Genomic DNA, 21,496 nt, shown 5'->3' with positions numbered 1-21,496 from the left:
GAGCTAGCTCTAAAAAACAAATTCATTTTGTGTCTAAATTGCTGCAGTTATTAAAATGATTTTTTCTCAGAGGTCAGCTTTTTAAATGTTTTGTTTTTCTTGTTTGTTTGTTGTCGTGCTGGGCATTGAACATGGGGCCTCATGCATGCTGGACAGCTCTTGTATCACTGAGCTACAGCCCCAGCCCTTACTGTGGTTCTTTATTCAAGATCTTAGGAGCTTTAGCTGACTTGTGCCCTTTTTGTCCCTACCTGCCACCCCATCTGTGGGATCTTTGGACAAATAAATAAAAGAACATAGAAAAGAATTATTAGGAGCAGTTCATCTCTTCCCTTAAAAAGTCTCTGTTTCACTTGAATTTGATCTTTTCTAGATATTTAGAAGTTATTTGCCAAGGAGAAAATATAACTAATAGATTTAAGTGCTGGTTAATTCCTAAGATAAATTATTTTAATATTCTTTAGAACACTTTTAAAAATAGACTACACTCTGTAATTGTTTCTTTCCCTCATGTTCATTTCTCACCTCATTAATATCTGCCTTCTGACCTCGCTTCTCATATGAAACTGTTCTCCAAAACTTTTCTGAAGGCAGCATAGTTACTAAAGCCTTCGATAAAGGTTTTTCAGAGTGCCAGTCGCACACCTGCAAATGGAGGATTACAAGTTCAGCAACCTACTGAGACCCTGTCTCAAAAGAAAGAATAAAAAAGACTAAGGATGGAGCTCAGTGGTAAAACACCCTGGGTTCAATCCCCATTACCAAAAGGAAAAAAAAAAGATTTTCATAGTATCCATGTAGCAATATTCCAGGTATTATATCTAAATCAGTGATCAAAACAGACAAAAAATCCTAGCTAACCTCTTAGAGCTTAAATTCTACTGGGGATGTCAAACGCTAAACAGGATAAATAGGTAAATACATGCTACACTGATAAGAACTTTGGATTAAGAAATAAAGTGGTGAAGAGAGATCAGAAGGGTTTGGGGGTATAGTTTTAGACACATTGGTCAAAAAACATAATGAGGTCTGAGACTGTGGCTCAGTGGTAGACCACTTGTCTGTCATGCGTGAGGCACTGGGTTCGATCCTCAGCACCACATAAAAATAAAATAAAGGTATTGTGTTCATCTACAACTAAAAAAATACATTAAAAAATTTAATGAGAAAGTGACTTGAATAATGATGTGAAATAATGTAATGACAGAAAATAATGTAACTAGCATGCAGTTGGCTAGGGAAGATTTTTCTAGAGGGAGCAGTTGGTGCAAAAGCCCTGAGATAAGGATGTTTCTGCCTTGTAGATCGCCAGGAGGCCAGTGTGGCTAGAGTAGAGTGTACCAGGGAGAGGTGCTGTAAGGGACAACATCGGTGCTTCTTTAATGTACACATGAATTGCCTAGAGATCTTATCAAAGTGCAGATTCTGATTTAGAAAGCCTGAGTTAGGTCAAAAAATAGCTGCTGCTGTTGTTGTTATTGTTGTTGTTGTTTTAATATTTTTAGCTGTAGATGAACACAATATTTTTATCTTTTCATTTTTTTATTTTTATGTGGTGCTGAGGATGGAACTCAGTGCCTCACACACGTGAGGTAAGCGCTCTACCACTGAGCCACAACCCCAGCCCCAGAGTACACTTCTTATAAGCTCCTAGGTAATTCCAGAGCTGGTAATATGAGTCCCATGCTTTAAGGAACGAGGGTCTAGATTAAGTAGGATTTCAGATGGGCAGAATAAACACTTTAATTTTTACTCTGAGTGAGATGGCAAACATGAAGGGTTTTGAGCAGAGTAATGTGATCTGGCTAATTTCCAGTAGGATCCCTCTGACTGTTGTAATGAGAATAGTGAAAGGAGCAGTGGGGCTGGACCAAGGAGACTAGTTAGGAGGCTCTTGAAATCAATTCAGGTGAAGATCACTTGTGATTTTGACAAGATTATTTTTGGTGGGAGATTGGGGGCATACTCATTAGAGTGTGTTTTAAAAACATTGGGAATGGGGGTGATGAGAAAATTCTAGACATATTTTTTTATAAGTTATACTCCATATATGTATACCTTTATTTTATTTATTTATTTTTATGCTGAGGATTGAACCCAGTGCCTCACATGTGCTAGGTGAGCACTGTACCACTGAGCCACAACCTCAGCCCATCTCGATGTATTTTTGAAGACCAGTCAAACAGGATTTACCTGAAAAACCAGATGAGCAATGTGAGGAGGGAGAAAAAGCAAAAGCAATTTCAGTGTTTTGGCCTAACCAACAGGAGGGATGGAGTTGCCATTAATTTAGATGAGTAAACTGAACAGGTAGTGAAGAAGTATAGAAGCTCAGTTTTGGGAATTTTAAATTTGAGGTGCTTATTAGATAACTAGCTGGGCACAGTGATGTATGCCTGTGATCCCAGCAACTCAGAAGTCTGAGGCAAAAAGATCACAAGTTTGAGGCCAGCTTGGGCATCTTCATGAGACCCTGCCTCAAAATAAAAATCCCAGTGAGTTCAGGAGGCTGAGGCAGGAGGATCACAAGTTCAAAGCCAACCTTAGCAATTTAGCAAGGCCCTAGGCAACTTAATGAGGTCCTTTCCCAAAATAAAAATATAAAAACAAGCTGGAGATATGGTTTTGTGCTTAAGTACCCTTGGTTCAGTCCCCAGTACAAAAAAAAAGAAAAAGAAAAAAACCACAGAGATGTCAAATAGGAAGTTTTTTGTTTTTGTTTTCAAACAGGAAGTTTGATTAATACCAGGTTCTGAAGTTAGGAGAGGTTTAAGCCAGAAAGACAAACTTAGGATCATCAACATATAACTAATATTTAAAGCCTTGAGACTAGATGAGATCACCCAAAAAATGAGCACTCAGCAGTTAGAAAAGAGAAAAAAATCTTGAAAACCTGAGCCCTGCGAGACTCCAGCATTTAGAAGTCAGGCAGAAAAGTAAGAGTTAGTGAAGGCCAAAGTGAGTAGTTGTAGATAGAGGTAGCAAAAAAAACCAGAGGCAAGTGGGGGCCTGAAAAACAAGTAAAATGAGTAAAAAGGGAGGGGAAGAGATCTAGTGTGTCAGATGCTTCTGGTAGGTTGGATAAGGTGAGGTCTGAAAAATGACTTTGGATTTAGCGTGGTCATTGGTGGCCTACACAAGAGTTACAAGTTCTTATCTCCCTTGGAATGGATTTAAGAGAATGGAAGACAGTGGAGGAGGCAGAAACAGGTCTTTCCAGGAGTTCTGCCGCACAGAAAAGGAGAAAAGGAAGGCCTTTAGAGGTGATGCAGAGAAAGTATTTCTGTTTTGTTTCATTTTGCTTTATTTTAAGATAAAAGTAATAATATCACACTTGTCTACTGATTAGGCTGTTCCTATAGAGAAGAAAGAATTGATGATGCCAGAGAGTACAGAATTGCCAAAAATGCTGTCCCTGGTTAGACAGGAGAATATGAGATCAAGGGCCTAAACAGAAGGTTGTTTGTTGGCTGTCACTAAGAACACGGGTAATTCATTCATGGTAAAAAAAGGCTTTGGACATCTTTGACCACTCCCTTCTGATTCCTGTCCACTTCAGTCAGGGTAACTCCTTCCCAAACCTTATTGTCATATTTTACTAAAAGGAGAATGTACAAAATATAATAGCTTGAAAGTTGATGTCATAGTTGAAATGAAAATGACAGTGAAAGAACAAGTTGCCTGAGACATCCAAAATGATTGAAATGTTTGGAAAATAATGCCACCGAGATCAAACTGGATCTCTGGTGGCACTTCATTTCAGAGAACATGATTGGCATTGGTTTCACAGATTCTTTTACATATTCTTTTTTTAAAGGACCTCAAAAGTCCAGGAACCTCCTGCCTTAAATCATCTACTATGTTTCCTAGAAGGTTCAGGAAAGTGATTTCTTTCATTTTCAATTAAGACTGCATCTGCTTTTGTTCATTTCTGTGTCCACTCTAATCTGGTATTTATTCCAATTCCACTAAAACTCCCTAAAATTGCCAGAGACCTTTAAATCTTCAAATGTAGCAGAATCTTTTTAGCTTATCCTATTTGACATCTGCAGCTTTTTACTTGTTTAACATCTTTTCTTCTTAAAAGTCTTCCTGCCTTGTCCCCTGCAATCATGTTCTCATTCTCTTTTAATACCCTCTGCAATCTCCTTTCTCAGCATTTTTTAGTCTTTTTTTTTCCATACTTTTATTGATGCCTTATAATTATACATAATAGTGAGATTCACTGTTACCTATTCATATGCACACAAATAACAATATTTTTGGTAAATATCCTACCTTTCCCAGCTTTTCTAACCCCTCTAACATCTAGCACTGCCTGTTATTTCTGTGGGCAAAGGCCTCTCTCTCATGCCTTTTCTTCAATTCTGTCTCTCAGGACTTTTTTCCATGTGTCTGTGGGACATTTCCACTTAATTATGTTACAGGCACTTCAAACTTGCCATTTTCTGGGCTGGTGCGCTCTCTCTCTCTCACAAACACACACACACACACACACACACACACACACACACACACATACTGTTCTTTCCTTGGTTCATGGTAAGTACATAATCACCAATTTGGAAACCTCAAAATTACCTTTGACTCTACAACTAAGTAGAACAAGTAAAAGAAAATTATAAACAAATTTCCTGTGACTCTTATTTTTCCTCGCTATTTAAATTCAATCAATCATTAATTTCTCTCCATTCCACCCCTTAGCTTTCTCTCCTGCCTCTATCTCTTACTTCGTCTGTTACATACCGTCCTGCTACGTCTTCCTTTCTTTTGATGCACCCTGTTCTTTTGGCCTGGGATGATGTTCTTTACCTAATAAATACCTGTTCATCTTTTAAGATATCTTTGGTGAAATCCTTCTTAACATCTCCTCCTAAAATTCATCATACCCACTACTGTGCCTCTGTGACATTTTTTACAAACCTCTGTTTTGGTACTTGTAGTTTTTGCTTATAACAACCCTATGGAGTATGCATTCTTTCAGAATAATAACTGAATATTACTCTATTGCCCTTCTTTTTTTTTTAATTTTATTTGTTCTTTTTAGGTATACGTGACAGTGTAATGTGTTTTGGCATAACATACATACATGGAGTATAACTTATTCTAATTAGGATCCTATTCTTGTGGTTGTACATGCTATAGAGTTACCCTGGTCTTGTATTCAAATACAAGTTTAGGAAAGTCATATTCGATTAATTCTACTATCCTTCCTATTCCTTTTCCCATTCCCTTCCCTTCATTCCCCTTTGTCTAACCAATAGACTTCTATTCTTCCCTTCCCACCTTTCCTTGTTGTGGGTTACCATCCACATATCAGAGAGAACATTTGGCCTTTGTTTTTTTGGGATTGGCTTATTTCGCTTAGCATGATATTCTCAAGTTCCATCCATTTACCAGCAAATTCCATAATTTCATTCTTCTTTATGGATGAGTCATACTCCCTTGTGTATATATACCACAATTTCTTTATCCATTGAAGGGCACCTAGTTTGGTTCCATAGCTTGGCTATGTTAATTTTTGTAATTTTTTAAATTTATTTGTTCTAACTTGTTATACATGACAGAAGAATGCATTTCTATTCATAATACACAAAGGGAGCACAATTTTTCATTTCTCTGGTGAACACAAAATAGAGTCACACCATTTGTGTCTTCATACACGTACCTAGGGTAATGATGTCCATCTCATTACACCATCTTTCCAGCTCCCATACTTTTTCCCTTCCCCTCCCTCTCCTTTGCCCTATCCAAAGTTCCTCCATTCTTCCCATGCCCACTCTGATAATGGATGAGAGATAGGAATTCAATTTCATTCTACTACAGCACCATTTGTTGAAGACACTATATTTTCTTCAATGTATGTTTATGGTGCCTTTGTCTAGTATAAGATAATTGTATTTTTGTGGGTATGTGTCTTTGTCTTCTCTTCTGAACCATTGGTCTTCATGTCTTTTTGTGCCAATACCATGCTGTTTTTGTTACTGTACCTCTGTAGTATAGTTTAAGGTCTGGTGTTGTGATACTTCCTGCATCACTTTTCTTGTTAAGGATTGCTTTGCCTATTCTGTCTGTTGCCCTTCTTCCTGCCCCTCTGAATCTTCCCAAGTCTTCCCCTCAAAATAAATTAATAAGCAGGAGGCTGAGGCAGGAGGGCTCCAAGTTTAAGGCTAGCCTGGACAACTTAGCAAGATCCTGTCTTGAAAAAAGCAGGGTGGGAGGGTTGGGGATGTAGCTCAGTAGTAAAGGGGCTCTGGGTAGGGACACAGAGGACTCCCTAGCACATGTTGCCCACTTTTTCTTTCATTCCTTTACCACATGTGATAAAATAAATCAGTCTTCACCATCATTTATACCTTCTTTGTCCACTTCTCATAAGGATGAAACTTGGTTTGGTAACTCATCTGGAATAGATTAGTAGGAACAAAAATGTATGTCTACCTGATTCATTTATATTTATACTTGAACTAGGGATGTAGTTCAGTGGTAGAGCACTTGCCTGGTATATATAAGACCCTGAAGAATTCAGTCTTCATTACCTCAAAACAAAACATTTATACTTGATTTTAGTGAACTTAATATTTTTCTTGGATGTTCTGGTTATTAACAAATACTATAATCCAAGAAGAAATAGCCTATGTTATGTACCATAGAGTTATTTCTTATGCCCTTTCAGAAATCTCTCTTTTGTGATGGGGGCAAACTGCCTCCACAACTGCCAAGTCTATTCATCTTACCCATGAACAATGTTTCCCCTTCATATCAGAGATACATGAAAGGTAGTATATAAAATTCAGACTCTGTTGCAGCCTCAGAGCTAAAACAAGTATATATAGAGAGGAGTGGTTATTTTTTGGAGGTGATAGATTGTATCTGGTTTTGGTAGGAGTCTTTGTGGAGCAGTCACGATTCAGTCACACACTAAATAAAATATTTTTTCAAATGTTCTGTAACTTCTATGGAGACATTGTTTACATTTACACAGATTGTAGTGGGGGAATGAATTCAAGTACTGGCAGGAAAATTTATCTTGAGCCTTGGTAAATAAAAGTTTTTGATGCTGTTGAGCCTGAACTTTTGCACTTCTGCCTGTTATTCAGATTAACACACCCAGAGGTTCCTTATGGCAGTGGAGCTACATCATCCACCAACAATCCAGAATTTGTAGAGGATCTGTCCCAAGGTCAGTTGCTTCAGAATGAGTCTTCAAACACTGCAGATGGCAATGAACAGAGGCATGAAGATGAGGTAAGCTGAGGTCTCTTGTCACTGTCCTCTGAAACTTCCAAAGAAGCAGTCAGCAAAGAAGGTGTTGATTGAGGTGTTCATCATCTGGCTTCTTACCTTCTTGAGATGATACCTGCAGAATTTTCTATTGTATATTTCTTGTATCAGAACCATATTAATGACTTTAATGACAGACTGGTTTTTTTTTTCCCCTAACTTAAGAAATTATAGCTGGGTGTAGCTGTGTATGCTCAGCAGCTTGGGAGGTTAAGACAGGAGGATCGTGAGTTCAAAACCAGCCTCAGCAACTTAGCAAGGCCCTAAGCAACTTAGCAAGACCTTTTCTTAAAATTAAATATTTAAAAAAAGGCTGGGGATGTGGTTCAGTGATTGAGTACCCCTGGATTCAATCTCCAATACCAAAAAAGAAAGTAAGAAATTATAGCTACTTCATATTAGACTACTCAACAAATGCTTATTGGGGCTGGGGATGTAGCTAAGTAGTAGGGTGCTTGCCTAGAATGTGCAAGGCTTTGGGGTCAGTTCCCATTACCACAAACAAACAAAATCAACAAATACTTCTTGGATGAGTGAATTACTTAATTAAATAAGTAATTAATGAGAAGGCCACATGCCCTTGTCCAGGACCCCTCTGCTTACCAAGTGCTGCATCATGGAGCCATATGTGCCCAGATATTTTTATATCATCACCAACTTCACCCTCCCATATGAACCGCCTTTTTCTGTTTTCACATGAAGGTTCCATATGGGCTTGGACTTTCCGTGTGCCTTACAAATGACTGATTACATTGTGTAGGAGGTTTTTTTGTTGTGTTTTTATTGCTGTATTGCCCAGGCTGATCTCAAATTCCTGAGCTCAAGGATCCTCCTGCCTCAGCCTCTTGAGTTCTGAGACTACAGATGCATGTCACTGCACCAAGCTACATTGTTTTAAAGTACTCTTCTTTTTTTTAGCTGGGAAAGAGTACCAACATTGATTTTTGTCTATATTATTACTTTAAAAGAACTGATTTTTTTCATCTATTCTGTTGGCATTTTTTTTTTTTTTCCTTGCATTACTGGGATTGAGCCCAGGGGTATTCTACCTCTGAGCTACATCCCCAGCCCTTTTCATTTTTTTATTTTAAGATAGGGTCTGACTTAGTTGCCCATACTTGCCTTGAACTTATGATCCTCCTGCCTCAACCTCTGGAGTAGCTGAAATTACAGGCATACACTATCATACCCAGCTAACTTTGGCATTCTTTTTTTTAAATATTTTTTAATTGTTAATCGACCTTTATTTTATTCATTTATTTATAAGCCGTGCCAAGAGTCAAACCCAGTGCCTCATACATACTAGGCAAATGCTCTACCACTGAGCCATAACCCCAGCTCTGACTTTTGGCATTCTTAAAGGTTATAATGAGTTCTTAAACAACTTTAAAATCGTAGCAGCTTTAGTTATCTATTTATGCATGTGCATATGTATGTGTGTGTAGTATTGGGGATTGAGCCTAAGGCCTTGGTAATGTTGAGCACATGCTTTACAAAAGAGCTACATGTCCAGCCCTCTTAGCTTTAATGCTACCAGGTTTATTTTAAATAAATAAATAATACCAAAAGACATTTTCCGAATTGGGAATTATTGAACCACATTTATATATTTGGAGGAGTACAATACTATAATTAATTAATACTTAGATTTTTTTGTCCCTTTTTGTTTATCTTTCTCTTCTTGAAATAAAAAAATTCTTATATCTGCTAGGGTTGTGGCTCATTGGTAGATCGCTTGCCTAGCAAGTGTGAGGCACTGGCTTTAATCCCCAGCACCACATAAAAACAAATAAAATAAAAGTATTGCAGTGGGCTGGGGTTGTGGCTCAGTGGTAGAGCACTTGCCTTGCACACGTGAGGCACTGGGTTCGATCCTCAGCACCACATAAAAATAAATAAATAAAGATATGATGTCCATCTACAACTTAAAAAATAAAAAAAATTAAAAAATAAAAGTATTGCAGCTAAATTATATATAAAATCTTGTATCCATAAAACATTATTAACTGATAGGTCTTGTGTATGTTAAATTATGAAGCAAAAAACTGGATGTACCTTAATTCTCATTTAAAAGGCCAAGTAAAAATGCCCATGGTAAGGGGCTGGGGATGTGGCTCAAGCGGTAGCGCGCTCGCCTGGCATGCGTGCGGCCCGGGTTCGATCCTCAGCACCACATACAAACAAAGATGTTGTGTCCGCCAAATACTAAAAAATAAATATTAAAATTCTCTCTCTCTCTACCTCTATCTCTCTCTCTCACTCTCTCTTTAAAAAAAAAAAAAATGCCCATGGTAAAACATCAGTAATACTGTAATCCCTTTTTTTTTTTCTTTTTCAAAGGTGAGTTACTCTCCGAGTTAACTAAAAATTCAATATATAAAGACCTCTGGCTTCATAAAATATACATCTTAAGGACCAAATCATCAAGTTAAAGAACAGTCTTCATTTTAGGGTATATTATACATATTGAAATTTTTCAAGACCTAGATATTAATTAAAAAATCTAATGCTCTTTGCGGTGGAAAAGAAACTTTTTGAATAGTATCAGTGGAAAACAACTGCATGAATTATTATTAATCCCTGTGTACAGCTTGTCTCTCCTTTTGCCCTTTGCATATGACAGCATTTTATTCTGATCTGTGACATTGTTTGTCTCTCTGGCACAGTGCTGTATATGCTACTGTGCATATGTATTTAGAATATTCCCCTGTAGCTGGGTACCGCGGTACATGGCTATAATCCCAGTAACTTGGAAGAACTAAGGCAGGAGAATGCAAATTCTAGGCCAGCCTGGGAAATTTAGTGAGACCTTGTCTTAAAATTAAAGAATTTTTAAAAAGGCTAGGAATGTAGTTCATTGATAAAGCACTTTGGATTCAATCCCCAGTACTGAAGGGGAACAGGAATATTCTCTTGTCAGAACTCAGGACTTGTTAAGTATATATGAAGACCAAAACTAGCAAGATCATGGAACCCATTATTCTCATCTTTTGGAATTAGAACAAAAATAGGCCTTTATTGTGATGTTTTTATTGTGGTGCCTCAAAAGGTCTACAAGTGAGCCATCTGGAATCCCTTCTTATTTAATCAACATTACAGTCATTTGTCCTGAGACACATCTGGAAAGCTTTAAATACCCAAGGCCTTATTCACAGAAAACTGCAACTCTTGTCCTATTTTCTTTGTTTGTGTTTGTTGTTATTGTTATTATTGTTGGGTTGTTTGGGGTGATCGTTGTTGTTTGGTCTTTGGTTTGTTTTTGTTTTTTTTTTTCTTTGTTTTATAGCAAAGAAGTAAACGAGGAGGTTGGTCCAAAGGGAGAAAGAGGAAGAAACCTCTTCGAGACAGCAATGCACCCAAATCCCCCCTTACAGGATATGTTCGGTTCATGAATGAGCGTCGAGAACAGCTTCGAGCAAAGAGACCAGAGGTCCCATTTCCAGAAATCACAAGGATGTTAGGGAATGAATGGAGTAAACTCCCTCCTGAGGAAAAACAGGTAATTATTCTTACTCCTGATCCTTTGCTTGCACTTGATTATATCTCAAAAATAACTTCTGTCAGAAGAACAAAGAGGATTAGACACTTGATTTTTCAGTGTTGTCACAGCACCTAGGAGACCACAATAACAGGGTCCTTTATAACTCTTTTCTCTAGCACAGTGATTTTTAAACTACAACAAGGATTATTACAGGGATATGAGCAGAAAGAACTCTAGGACTCCCATTAACCAAAGTAGTTCCACTTATATTTGATTTATTTGCTGAGAGTTCATATAAGATTATTTTGAAAAGAGGTTCAATATTGAGAAATTAAGAAATCTATCAATGTAATTTATTCGACTGAGTTAAATGAAAAGTTATGAATTAAATGAGAAAAAAATCATTTTATAAAATTAAGCAATTCACATAAGAATTTTGTTTAGGAAAAAGATTTTACTGCTTAAGTGAATTTAACCAGTATTCCAGCAAATGTAACCTACTATGGGAAAATAAAGCAAGAGCTACTTGAATTCTCTCTTCTCTAAGACAGAAACTAATCATTGCCAAATTGAAACAAATCCATTTGTTAAAGAGATTGGAGGGGAATTAAGGACAAGATAGCCATGAGCTGGGTGAAGTGTCACTAAAGCATAGTAATGATAGTGATTGTAGAATTGATTTTGGGTTAAAAGTTCCCACCCTTCCCAGAATCTAAAAGATCTATATTTCTTTTATGTCTTAAACTTTTTTATGACTTTCATCTTTAAAATGAATTTCATATAGATTAAAACCAAATTAAAAAATTAATTTAATTCAGAAATTTTGAGATCAGATTAAGTTGCAACTTGAAGCTCTGTATTTATGATAGAAAGCAGTTTATATCAGCCATTGATTTGGCTCTACAAAACAATGGGACCATGGGCTGAATATGCTTGGTTGTTTTCTTCTTTTTTCTTTTTCTTTATTTCAAAATTAATGCATGCTCATTGTTTAAAATTTTTTTCAGATAATACAGAAGCATTTAAACAAAAAGCAAAAGTAAGAGTTATCTCTGGGGATAACCTACTTGTGTAGGACAAGGGTTTTGTGTTTGTTTAGTTTCATTTTATTAACTTTTTCATTTGAAAATAATTTCAAGTGCACAGAAAGTTATAAGCATAAAAACAGTACAGATCACATCCAAATACCCTTCATGGAGCTTCACCTATTAGTAACACAGTTTATCCTACTTCTTCATTTGCATACAGACTCATGCTTGCACATATCCAGTCTCTCTCTCTCTTGCACATGTGCACACCCACATATATACACACAATTTTTTTCTGAATCATTTGAAGGTAAGCTACATACATTGTGTCCCTCTATCCCTGATTAGCTCAGTGTATATTTCCTAAGGATAGAGACAGTCTCTTATATAACTATAGTATAGTTACCAACTTCATAATTTTATAGTAATACAGCACTTAATCTACATCCATATGTTGAGGTAACATTGTTCCTTTATAAGTTTCCTCTCCAGTACAGGTTCTGGTCTAAGGTTCAGTTTTATCTTTAACCAGATCTCTTTAGCTTCCTTTAAAAGGAGTTATTTCCACAAACTTGCTTTTTCTTTTATAAATTTGATATTTTTTAAGAATATAATCCTTCTGTCTTCCCACACCACCAGCTCCTTCTGCTTTGTTGTTTTTACTTTTAACAGAACATTCCTCATTTTGTGTTTGTCTGCTGTTTCTTTGTGGTTAGATTGCAGCTGTGCCTTCTTGGTCAGCATACTGCATAGGTAGTGTTGTACCCTTGGATAGAAGATAGAAGCACACAGTATCCTTTTGTTCCTCATTAGTAATATTAATTTTGTTTACCTGGGAAATTTTTTAATTCTCTCTTATGATTAAATAAGTAGTCTACAAGAGACATTTTTTTCTTTAAATATTTTTTATTTGTAGTCGGACACAATAACTTTATTTATCTATGTTATTGTGGTGCTGAGGATCAAACCCAGCACCTTGTACATGCTGGGCGAGCACTCTACCACTGAGCCACAACCAGAAGACATTTAAGAACATGTAAACTGCCTCTACCACATCATAATTTCCCCTGGATCTAGCATCCATTGATGGTTTTTGCCTAATCTATTCTTTATCATTATAGTTGCAAAATGATAATTTTTTAGTTCTAGCACTCCCCCATATTTAGGAATTGGATTTCAGTTTTCTAATCTAAGCAAGAGCCCTCCTCCCCCCCTCCTTTTTTTTTTTTTGTTTTTTTGTTATCTGGTTATTATTGGTATGATAATACTTAAGTTGTATTTTATCTTTTTTTAAATATTTATTTTTAGTTGTAATTGGACACAATACCTCTATTTTATTTATATGTGGTGATGAGGTTCGAACCCAGGGCCTCACACGTGCTAGGCGAGTGCTCTACCGCTGAGACACAACCCCAGCCCACGTGTTATATCTTTTATTAATGCTATGAATTTCTTTTCTTCTAATGGTTTATAACTTTGTACTGTACTTAATTATTTTTGTGTTTAAATTGTTCTAGATTTGGCCAGTTGAATATCTTCTTCATCTAACGCTTAGGTGGAATAAAGTTTGGGGTTTTGTTTTTGTTTTGGTTTTGGTGCTCAACCACTGAGCCTCATCCCCAGACCTTTTTATATTTTATTTAGAGACAGGGTCTTGCTGAATTGCTAGGGCCTCACTAAATTGCCAAGGTTGGCTTTGAACTCATGATCCTCCTACCTCAGCCTCCCAAGCCATTTGGATTACAGGTATGCGCCACTGCGCCCAGCTTGTTTGGGTTTTTAGTGGGGGAAGTTTGGGAGGAGTTTAATAGTGGGTTTGAGCTCAGGAGTGCTTGACCGCTGAGTCACATCCCCAGCCCTTTTTATTTTTTATTTTAAGACAAGGTCTCACTAAGTTGCTGAGGTTGGCTTCTCATGATCCTCCTGCCTCAGCCTCCATAGTTGCTGGGATGACAGACATGTGTCACTGTGCCCAGCCTGTGTAACAAGGTTTTTAACATAATTTCTCTCATTCTGGTTTGAGTTCACTTAGAAGCAATATCTTTATACTTTCTTATACCTATTTTGATGAATGAAGAGGACAAAGGCATTAAAAATAGTCCTAGTAAGTCAATGAACTTTGTTTAAATAATTAATAGCATAAAACAATCAAAGCATGTAGATACAGGCTCTTTCAAAGTAGTCCATTTTTAGGCACATAGGATGAGGTCATTCTTTTTATGTTCTTTGTTTCTGGCTTTAGTGCTCTACTCTTGTAGCTCTTAAAAAGCCAATTGATGTATGAGATCATTCCCTCAAAATGAGTTGGGGATAGAGAAACAAAGTAATATTCCTTTCCCTCCCCTGGGAAGGCTAAGTGTGCCTGTGTGGATTCTAGAGGCCATGTGGAGTTCTTTCTGTGAGGTTAGAGGAATAACTGTAATCATTTGTGAATTTTTTATGAGTGTGATCTCTATAGAACTTATCTTCGTTAAACTAGAAAAGGTGATAAATGTTCTAGAAAGTGAGAATCACTCATTTCTTTTAAGAATTGATTGTATTCTATTTCTTGATTCTCCCTTAAACCATCTTTTCTGAATACTCTTTTCTATATTATAATTGTCCTGTTTTCTTCAAAGTTATTGTTGATATTTTATCTAAATAATCTCTCAGTTTCTTAAATTTAACTCCACATTTCTTTCCTAGCGCTACCTTGATGAAGCAGACAGAGATAAGGAGCGTTACATGAAGGAACTGGAGCAATATCAGAAGACAGAAGCCTACAAGGTCTTCAGTAGAAAAACTCAGGACCGTCAGAAAGGCAAATCTCACAGGCAAGGTATCAGTACCAGAACCAAGTTCATTTGCAGTTGGTCATGCATGGCATAATGTCATAAAACCAAATGTTAAGAGTGACAAATAGGGCTGGGGTTGTGGCTCAGCGGTAAAGCGCTCGTCTAACACGTGCAAGGCCTTGGGTTCAATCCTCAGCACCACATAAATATAAATAAATAAAGTTATTGTGTCCAACTACTTCTAAAAAATAAATATTTTTTAAAAGTGACAAATATAAAGGATATTTCTATTATTTCTTTTTTATCCTATATTAACTAACAAGTATTATCTTTGAATTTTATTAAAATCACTTTGCTCTCATTTAGAAATTTCTATCAAATTTCCATATCTGGCATCAACAATTTGGCTTGTGCACCAAGACCAATATTAATGCCTGCCGTTCTTTTCCTAATTCTCATTTTAGGTATTTTTCTGTCTCTAAATAAGTCTGTCTACTAAACTATATAGCTGACTTGCTCTGACACTTCTAAACCTTTCATTTCTAAACCTTTCATGTGCCATCTCTTCCAGCCTTCAGTGATCCTATTCATTTATTCATTCATTCATTTTTTTCATGTCTGCATGCATGCATTCAGAAAATATTTATTAAACCATGTGTGGTGGTATACTCCTGTAATCCCAGTAACTTGGAAGGCTGAGACATCAGGATCTCAAGTTTGAGTCCAGCCTCAGCAACTTAGTGAGACTCTGTCTCAAGATGAAATGGAAAAAGTGCTGTGGATATAGCTCAGTGGTAGAGCACCTCTGGGTTCAATCCCTAGTATTGGGGGGAAAAAAAATTGTTAAGCATCTTCTATTAAACACTAGGCTCTCTTCTAGCTGTTAATAATGAAGTAATGGACAAAATCCCCGATTTCATGGTTATTTATTCTCTGTTAAAATTGTTCATCACACCCTTATAAGTATTGCTTCAAGTTCCCCTTCTTCAGAAAATGCTGCCAAAGAAGCACCACCCACAACTAGTCTGTCATGCCTCAGCCATTGCATCTTCTCCACATTCGGGCATTTTGCTTGCCAAAACCATAGTGTTATACAAACAGCCTTTGGTATGTGTTTCCTGCCTACCCTCCCACCTTATTCTCTTCAAGCATAAGAACTGTGTCTGTTCTCTTATGCCTGTGTGCTCTGTAAGTGTTGGATTCTCTTTAATCTTTGTTGACTGACCTATTAATAAAGCCACGAGAGAAAATATTGTATGTTGTGAGAGTACATATACAGGTAGGTTTTTGTAGTTTGGCACAGTTATATGCCTGGGTTTTGTTACTATTTTCGTTTTTTTACTTAATGTTTTCCTTTTCTTTCATATTTTTAGATGCAGCCCGACAGGCCACTCATGATCATGAGGTAAATAGCCTTCTGTCTATATATCATGTAATATTTATAATAATGTTGTTCTTTGAAATGCTTTTTGGATTTTTTTTTTTTTTAAATCAATAGCAGGGTGTTTCCTATCCCAGGATTCACATTGGGTTAGTTGCTTTAGCGCAGAGGTTCTTAACATATGGCAGACACTTAGGTTTTGAGTCTGCCTTTGAACTACACCCACTAGTCCCAATTCATTCCTGTGGTCTGAGAATTTTATTGACTTTAAATGCCAAAGATGGCTGGAATTCAGAGTGAGATAAAGAAATGAGTACCAGATGAAGGGTCTGAACTGATCATAGTTTATCATCACAAAATATCATAATCTCACTCTTAGGATGTTGTTTAGGTAATCCAGCATTTGGTTAAGATGAACTTTTTTTTTTTTTTTTTTTTTTTGGTACAAACGATTGAACCCAGGGTGCTCAACCACTGAGCCACATCCCCAGCCCTTTTTTATATTTTATTTCGAGATAGGGTCTCTGAGTTGCTTAGGGCCACACGAAATTGCTGAGGATGGCTTTGAACTCAATCCTCCTGCCTCAGCCTCCTGAGACACTGGAATTACAGGCATGTGCCACCATGCCCAGCTGAGATGACCTATTTAACTACAATGTCAATGGAATACAACTGACAGTAGCTCAATTCCTATACTTTCTTTCCTGTTCCCTCATCTCATTCATACTGTTTTTATGAAAGGTCTCTTTCTTTTCATTCAATTCAACCTCATCCATAGAATTCAGGCCTGTGTTCCTCTGAATGTACAAGATTTAAGCCTGTGTGTGATGACCATGCTGTGTATATGCTTTAAATATATATGGCTATAAGAAAATAAAATCCATGGTAATTTAATGCTTTAAAATGTTCAGTGACTCCTTGTTGCTTTCCAGATCACATTCGTACTCCACATTCAGGGTTTTCTGTAATTAAGTTCCAACTTCTAGATACCTAATCTCCATTTCCTACTCACTGCCCTCTAGGTGCCCTGCCCTGCTCTGCCTCAGGCCTGTTCTTATTTCATTGATGAGAATACTTTCCCTCCCTCACACAGTTCTTCACCTCCCCACCCACCCCCTCTTTTTCTATGAGACAGGCTTCTAGTCATCTTTCAAACCCCTAGTTTGCTTCCATTTCCTCCAACCCCCACTGTTCTCAGTATGTCTCTTATTCTCAGGCTGCTCTGACCTGGTGTTGAGGCTCTTACTTCTGTTATTCACAGTGGAGGATCAGGATCTCTCTGAGGGTAGAATTCTCTGAGGTCTAGTTTCTGTCTTTGTATCCAGCTCTGTACCACATAACATGAAGCCCTGGCATGGAACCTGTCCAAAAATACTTACTGATTTTTACATAAGAACTCAAAGTTTACTTGAAATAACAATGGGAATTTGAAAAAGAGTTTTCTTGTACTCTTTTATAGTTTTTTTTATTTGTTTGTTTGTTTGTTTTGTTTTATTTTGTTTTGTTTTTTGGGTTCTGGGAATTGAACCCAAAGGCACTTTATCAGTGAGCCACATCCTCAGCCTTTTTTATTTTTATTTTGAGTCATGGTCTCACTAAGTCTTTTAGGGCTTCACTAAATTGCTGAGCCTGGCCTTGAACTTGTAATCCTACTGCATCAGCCTCCTTAGTTACTGGGATTACAGCTGTGTGTCACTACATCCTGCTTATATACTCTTTTACAGATATTTTGATGTTTACTAAATTAAGAAAATTATTTCTTCAAATTAAAAACTTATTTATCTTGGGACTGGGATTGTGGCTCAGTGGTAGAGCACCTGCCTAGCATGTATGAGGCACTCAGTTCAATTCTCAGCACCACATATAAGTAAATAAAATAAGGGTCCATCAAAAACTTAAAAATACATATTAAAAAAAACTTATTTATCTTGAGGTTGTAGTTCTTGTACCTAATTTGATCTTGGTAACCTTCAAAACATGCAGAAAAGATTCAGATTCACAAAACAAATAGAAGTATTACTATTCATGAATTATAAAGTAGGAAACAGTAAATATTAGCATTTTACTCTTCACATAAATCCTACTTGAATAGTTATATATAAGATCTCTGTGCTCTAATTTATGTGAAGTGTTATGAATATTTTTGCTTGAAAAAGTTTGTATGTATACTTTGTATTTTAACTGATGATAAGAAAAATTTTGCAACATTATTCAATTATCAGCACTTGTATAATTAGTATTTATTTCTCTCTTCCTTCATGTGTATGTCCATTCACCAATGTCATGAAATATCCTTTCTCCTTTTTTCCCTTACTATGTTGCATCTCTGTCCTTAAAGGTTACAAAAGAGAATTTGGACAGTAATGTGAAACAATAGGTCTCACATTTTCTAATCAGTCACTAACTCATTCATCAGCCTGGGGTTTTCCTGGCCAAATTGTATGTGCCATTTTTGTCTTCAGTAATGTTGATAGGCACAGTCAAAAAAGATGTAGTAAATTCAATCCATTGGAGAAGCTGCTGCTGATGATTTGAGAAGTAAAGTTTTTTATTAAAATACATTGTATGATACGAATGTTTCTGATTTCTATAATTTATGTGATTTTTTTTCCTATTTGAGGATCAGATACTTATTAAAGTAAAGTTTAAAAAGAAAGAAAAGATAGGTAGGGGGAGAACCAGCAGTAGGTTATATATGCATGTCTATTGCTGTGCCCATATCAGGATAATGGTCTCAGCCAGGCAAGGTGGCGCATGCTCATAATCCCAGCTGCTAGAGAGGCTGAGGCAGGAGTATCACAGTTCAAGGCCAGCCTGGGCAACTTAAAGAGACCCTGTCTCAAAATAAACTAAAAATAAAAGCTGTAGGGATATAGATCAGTATTAGAACAGTTGCCTAGATCAGTATTAGAACAGTTGCCTAGTGTCTGCAAGACCATGAGTTTAATTCTCATTACCAGAAAAAGGGATAAGCATCTCATAGGTTTTTGACCCAATTAATGTTCCCCACTTTATCAGTTTTATTTTTCAGTTGAATAATATATTTCTTAAAGCGGGTAATTTTTTATTGATTTGAATGTAACAGAACTGGTTTGAAATTTTTAAAACTGTTTTAAACATAAATGTCCTTTGTGTTTAAAAGTTTTAAAAAACAATTTTTAAAAATTACTTGTAGGATATTACTTACAAGTCACTTTGTGTGTGTGTGTGTGTGTGTGTGTGTGTATTGAACTCAGAGCCTTATGCATGCAAGGCAAGTGTTCTACCACTGCACTCCACCCCTAGCTCCTTTCTCATTTTATTTTAGGACAGAATTTGGCTAAGTTGCCTAGGCTAGCCTTGAACTTGCAGTCCTCCTACCTCAGTCTCCCAAGTAACTGGGATTAGAGGTGTGTGCCACCACACCCAGCTTCTTCCATATCACTTCTTAGTGTGGCAAAAGTTTAGAAAAATGAGAAAGCACTATGGATAAAAAGCAGCCACGAAGGTCCCATTGAAAAGAATAATGGAATTAGTCTTAAAGATAACCACAGTTTGGGGGATGGGAGATGTTTTGAGCAGAGTTATAAGTTCATAAAAGAGAAAATGTCTTGTAAAGTGCCTACAACATAGATTCTGAATACATACACATTTACCTTATCTTATGAGGAGCAAAATGAGAAATAGAATAGTCTTCAGGCTCATCTTTGAATGGTAAGACCTCAGAGATCCTTTCAACTGACCAGTACATTTTAGCTGTGAGAGAAGTGGCTTGCCTAAGATAGGAAAGAACTTACCAAGAATGACTTACTGAACTAAATTAGAGGCAGAGGTATGGCTGAAACCCAGGCCTTCTATGTAACAGTCTATCACTCTTGGCAGCACATGCCATGCTACACAGAAAAATACGGTGTTGAAAGTAAAAGTGGGCCTAGTTGCCTGAGGTGTTGGCAAAATTTGTTGCTAGTGAAGACAAATTATTTGGTTTATGTATAATAAAGAAACTTATTGTCTGTCTTTTTTTTCTTTTTTCTTTTCATTACTAAGGATTGAACCCAGGGCTAGCACGTGCTAGGCAAGTGCTTTACCACTGAGCCACATCCCCAGCCCTTTTTATTTTATTTTGAGACAGGGCTCACTCACCAGGCTAGCCTTGAACTTGTGCTCCTCCTGCCTCTGCCTCCTGAGCAGAGGCACCACTGAGCAAACATGTACCACTGCGCCTAGCCAACCTTTTGTATTTCTAAACGGAACTTGGATCTTCAGATGTTGTTACCTAGCCAGGTACTAGAGAATGCATATAAGAACTAAAGTCAGAATGATCTGAAAGCCATTCTGCATAGCAGTGGGGCACTTCAGCCTGGTACACAATATTAAAAGTGTTCCCAAAGTAAAGGGCACTTGAGAGAAGCATATCAGACTCTGAAATTCTGGCCCTGAGCCTAGATTACAGCAAAATAGGTTCAGTTCAAAAGGGCCTCTGTTCTCTTACCCGCCACTCAATATATAGAATGAAAACTGAATTGAAGATATTCATGCTTCTGTCAAATCAAAAGTCAACCCACTAGACCCACAAGTCAACTAGCATTACCCTCAAGAATGTGTCTGCATCTCATGTGAAGACTAAGATAGAAACAATAATTTTGTTTCTCCTTTAATTTATGAGAAATGACAAAATGACACTCAGCCTGAACAAATTAGACCCTTTCAATGAGGAGGTAATCAAATCCTTATGATTTTAATCCCTCGAGCGATCCTTGGAGCTGCTTAAGTATATCCAAGCCCCCAGGAGGATCCTCTCCATGCCGAGTAATGCACTCAGTAATGGAAGAGTGCTGATGGTTTTTATTACCACTCTTCCGTTAAGTAGAATTTCTCTGTTGCATTCAGACACTGAACAGTTTCATTTAATTGCTTTAATGTTTCTGATTTTGCACTCTAAGAATCTGTACCAAGGGGCAGTGTGTTAATGCACCTATGTGGTGCTGTCCTTTGCCCTTACATCGTTAGCTTGGCTTGGATTGCTCTAGCAAAGAAAAGAACAGAACTACCAGTCTGAGGGAGTTGAGACCTTGGAGAGGGATCTTTGTACTATGAAAATGGGAGCCAGGCACCCACACTTACCCCTCTGACTGGCAACCACTGTAAAAACTGATCTCATATATGGATGTGCAGTTAAATAGGAAACTGAAAAAGGTAGGATGATTAAAGTCATAACACTTATCCTGAGTCACTTGTGGACTTGTGCTTGATGTTACACCTTGTGCATGTTGGGATTGTGTGTCCAAAATTTTCTGCTTTCCTGCAGCAACCCAGTAAGAGTTAAAGTGTTAAGTAATCCAGCAGAACGGAGAGAAAGCCACTGGGAAATGTGTCTAAGATCACTTCTGGAACCAGCCTTTCTTTTCCATACATTAGTTCTTATTGAAATCCACTAGGAACTGGTTTGAGGTAGAGCTTTACAAGTTGAAACTTGGGGCTTTCAAGGATAATTTGTTATTTTTAAATTACTCTGGAAAACTTTGCTTTCTTTCATTAGAAAGAAAAAAGGGTAAAATTAAGTTCCCTG

At 37.1% G+C, this 21,496-nt stretch overlaps 1 protein-coding gene across 2 annotated transcripts in view; it reads left to right on the top strand.

Annotated features, from left to right (window-relative positions):
- The window catches only part of Hmg20a (high mobility group 20A), an 80,244-nt gene that overhangs the window by 49,606 nt on the left and 9,142 nt on the right, over positions 1-21,496 (top strand). For both annotated transcript variants that reach the window (XM_071608483.1, XM_027925724.2), the window contains exons 3-6: positions 7,101-7,248; positions 10,571-10,783; positions 14,479-14,611; positions 15,941-15,972. In XM_071608483.1, the coding sequence (XP_071464584.1) occupies positions 7,101-7,248; positions 10,571-10,783; positions 14,479-14,611; positions 15,941-15,972 (526 nt within the window). The remainder of the gene's footprint in view (positions 1-7,100; positions 7,249-10,570; positions 10,784-14,478; positions 14,612-15,940; positions 15,973-21,496) is intronic.

Source organism: Marmota flaviventris, chromosome 2, assembly GCF_047511675.1.
Source record: "Marmota flaviventris isolate mMarFla1 chromosome 2, mMarFla1.hap1, whole genome shotgun sequence".
In the NCBI taxonomy this organism is placed as follows: Eukaryota; Metazoa; Chordata; class Mammalia; order Rodentia; family Sciuridae; genus Marmota; species Marmota flaviventris.
This window is presented reverse-complemented; position numbering and strand designations above follow the sequence as displayed.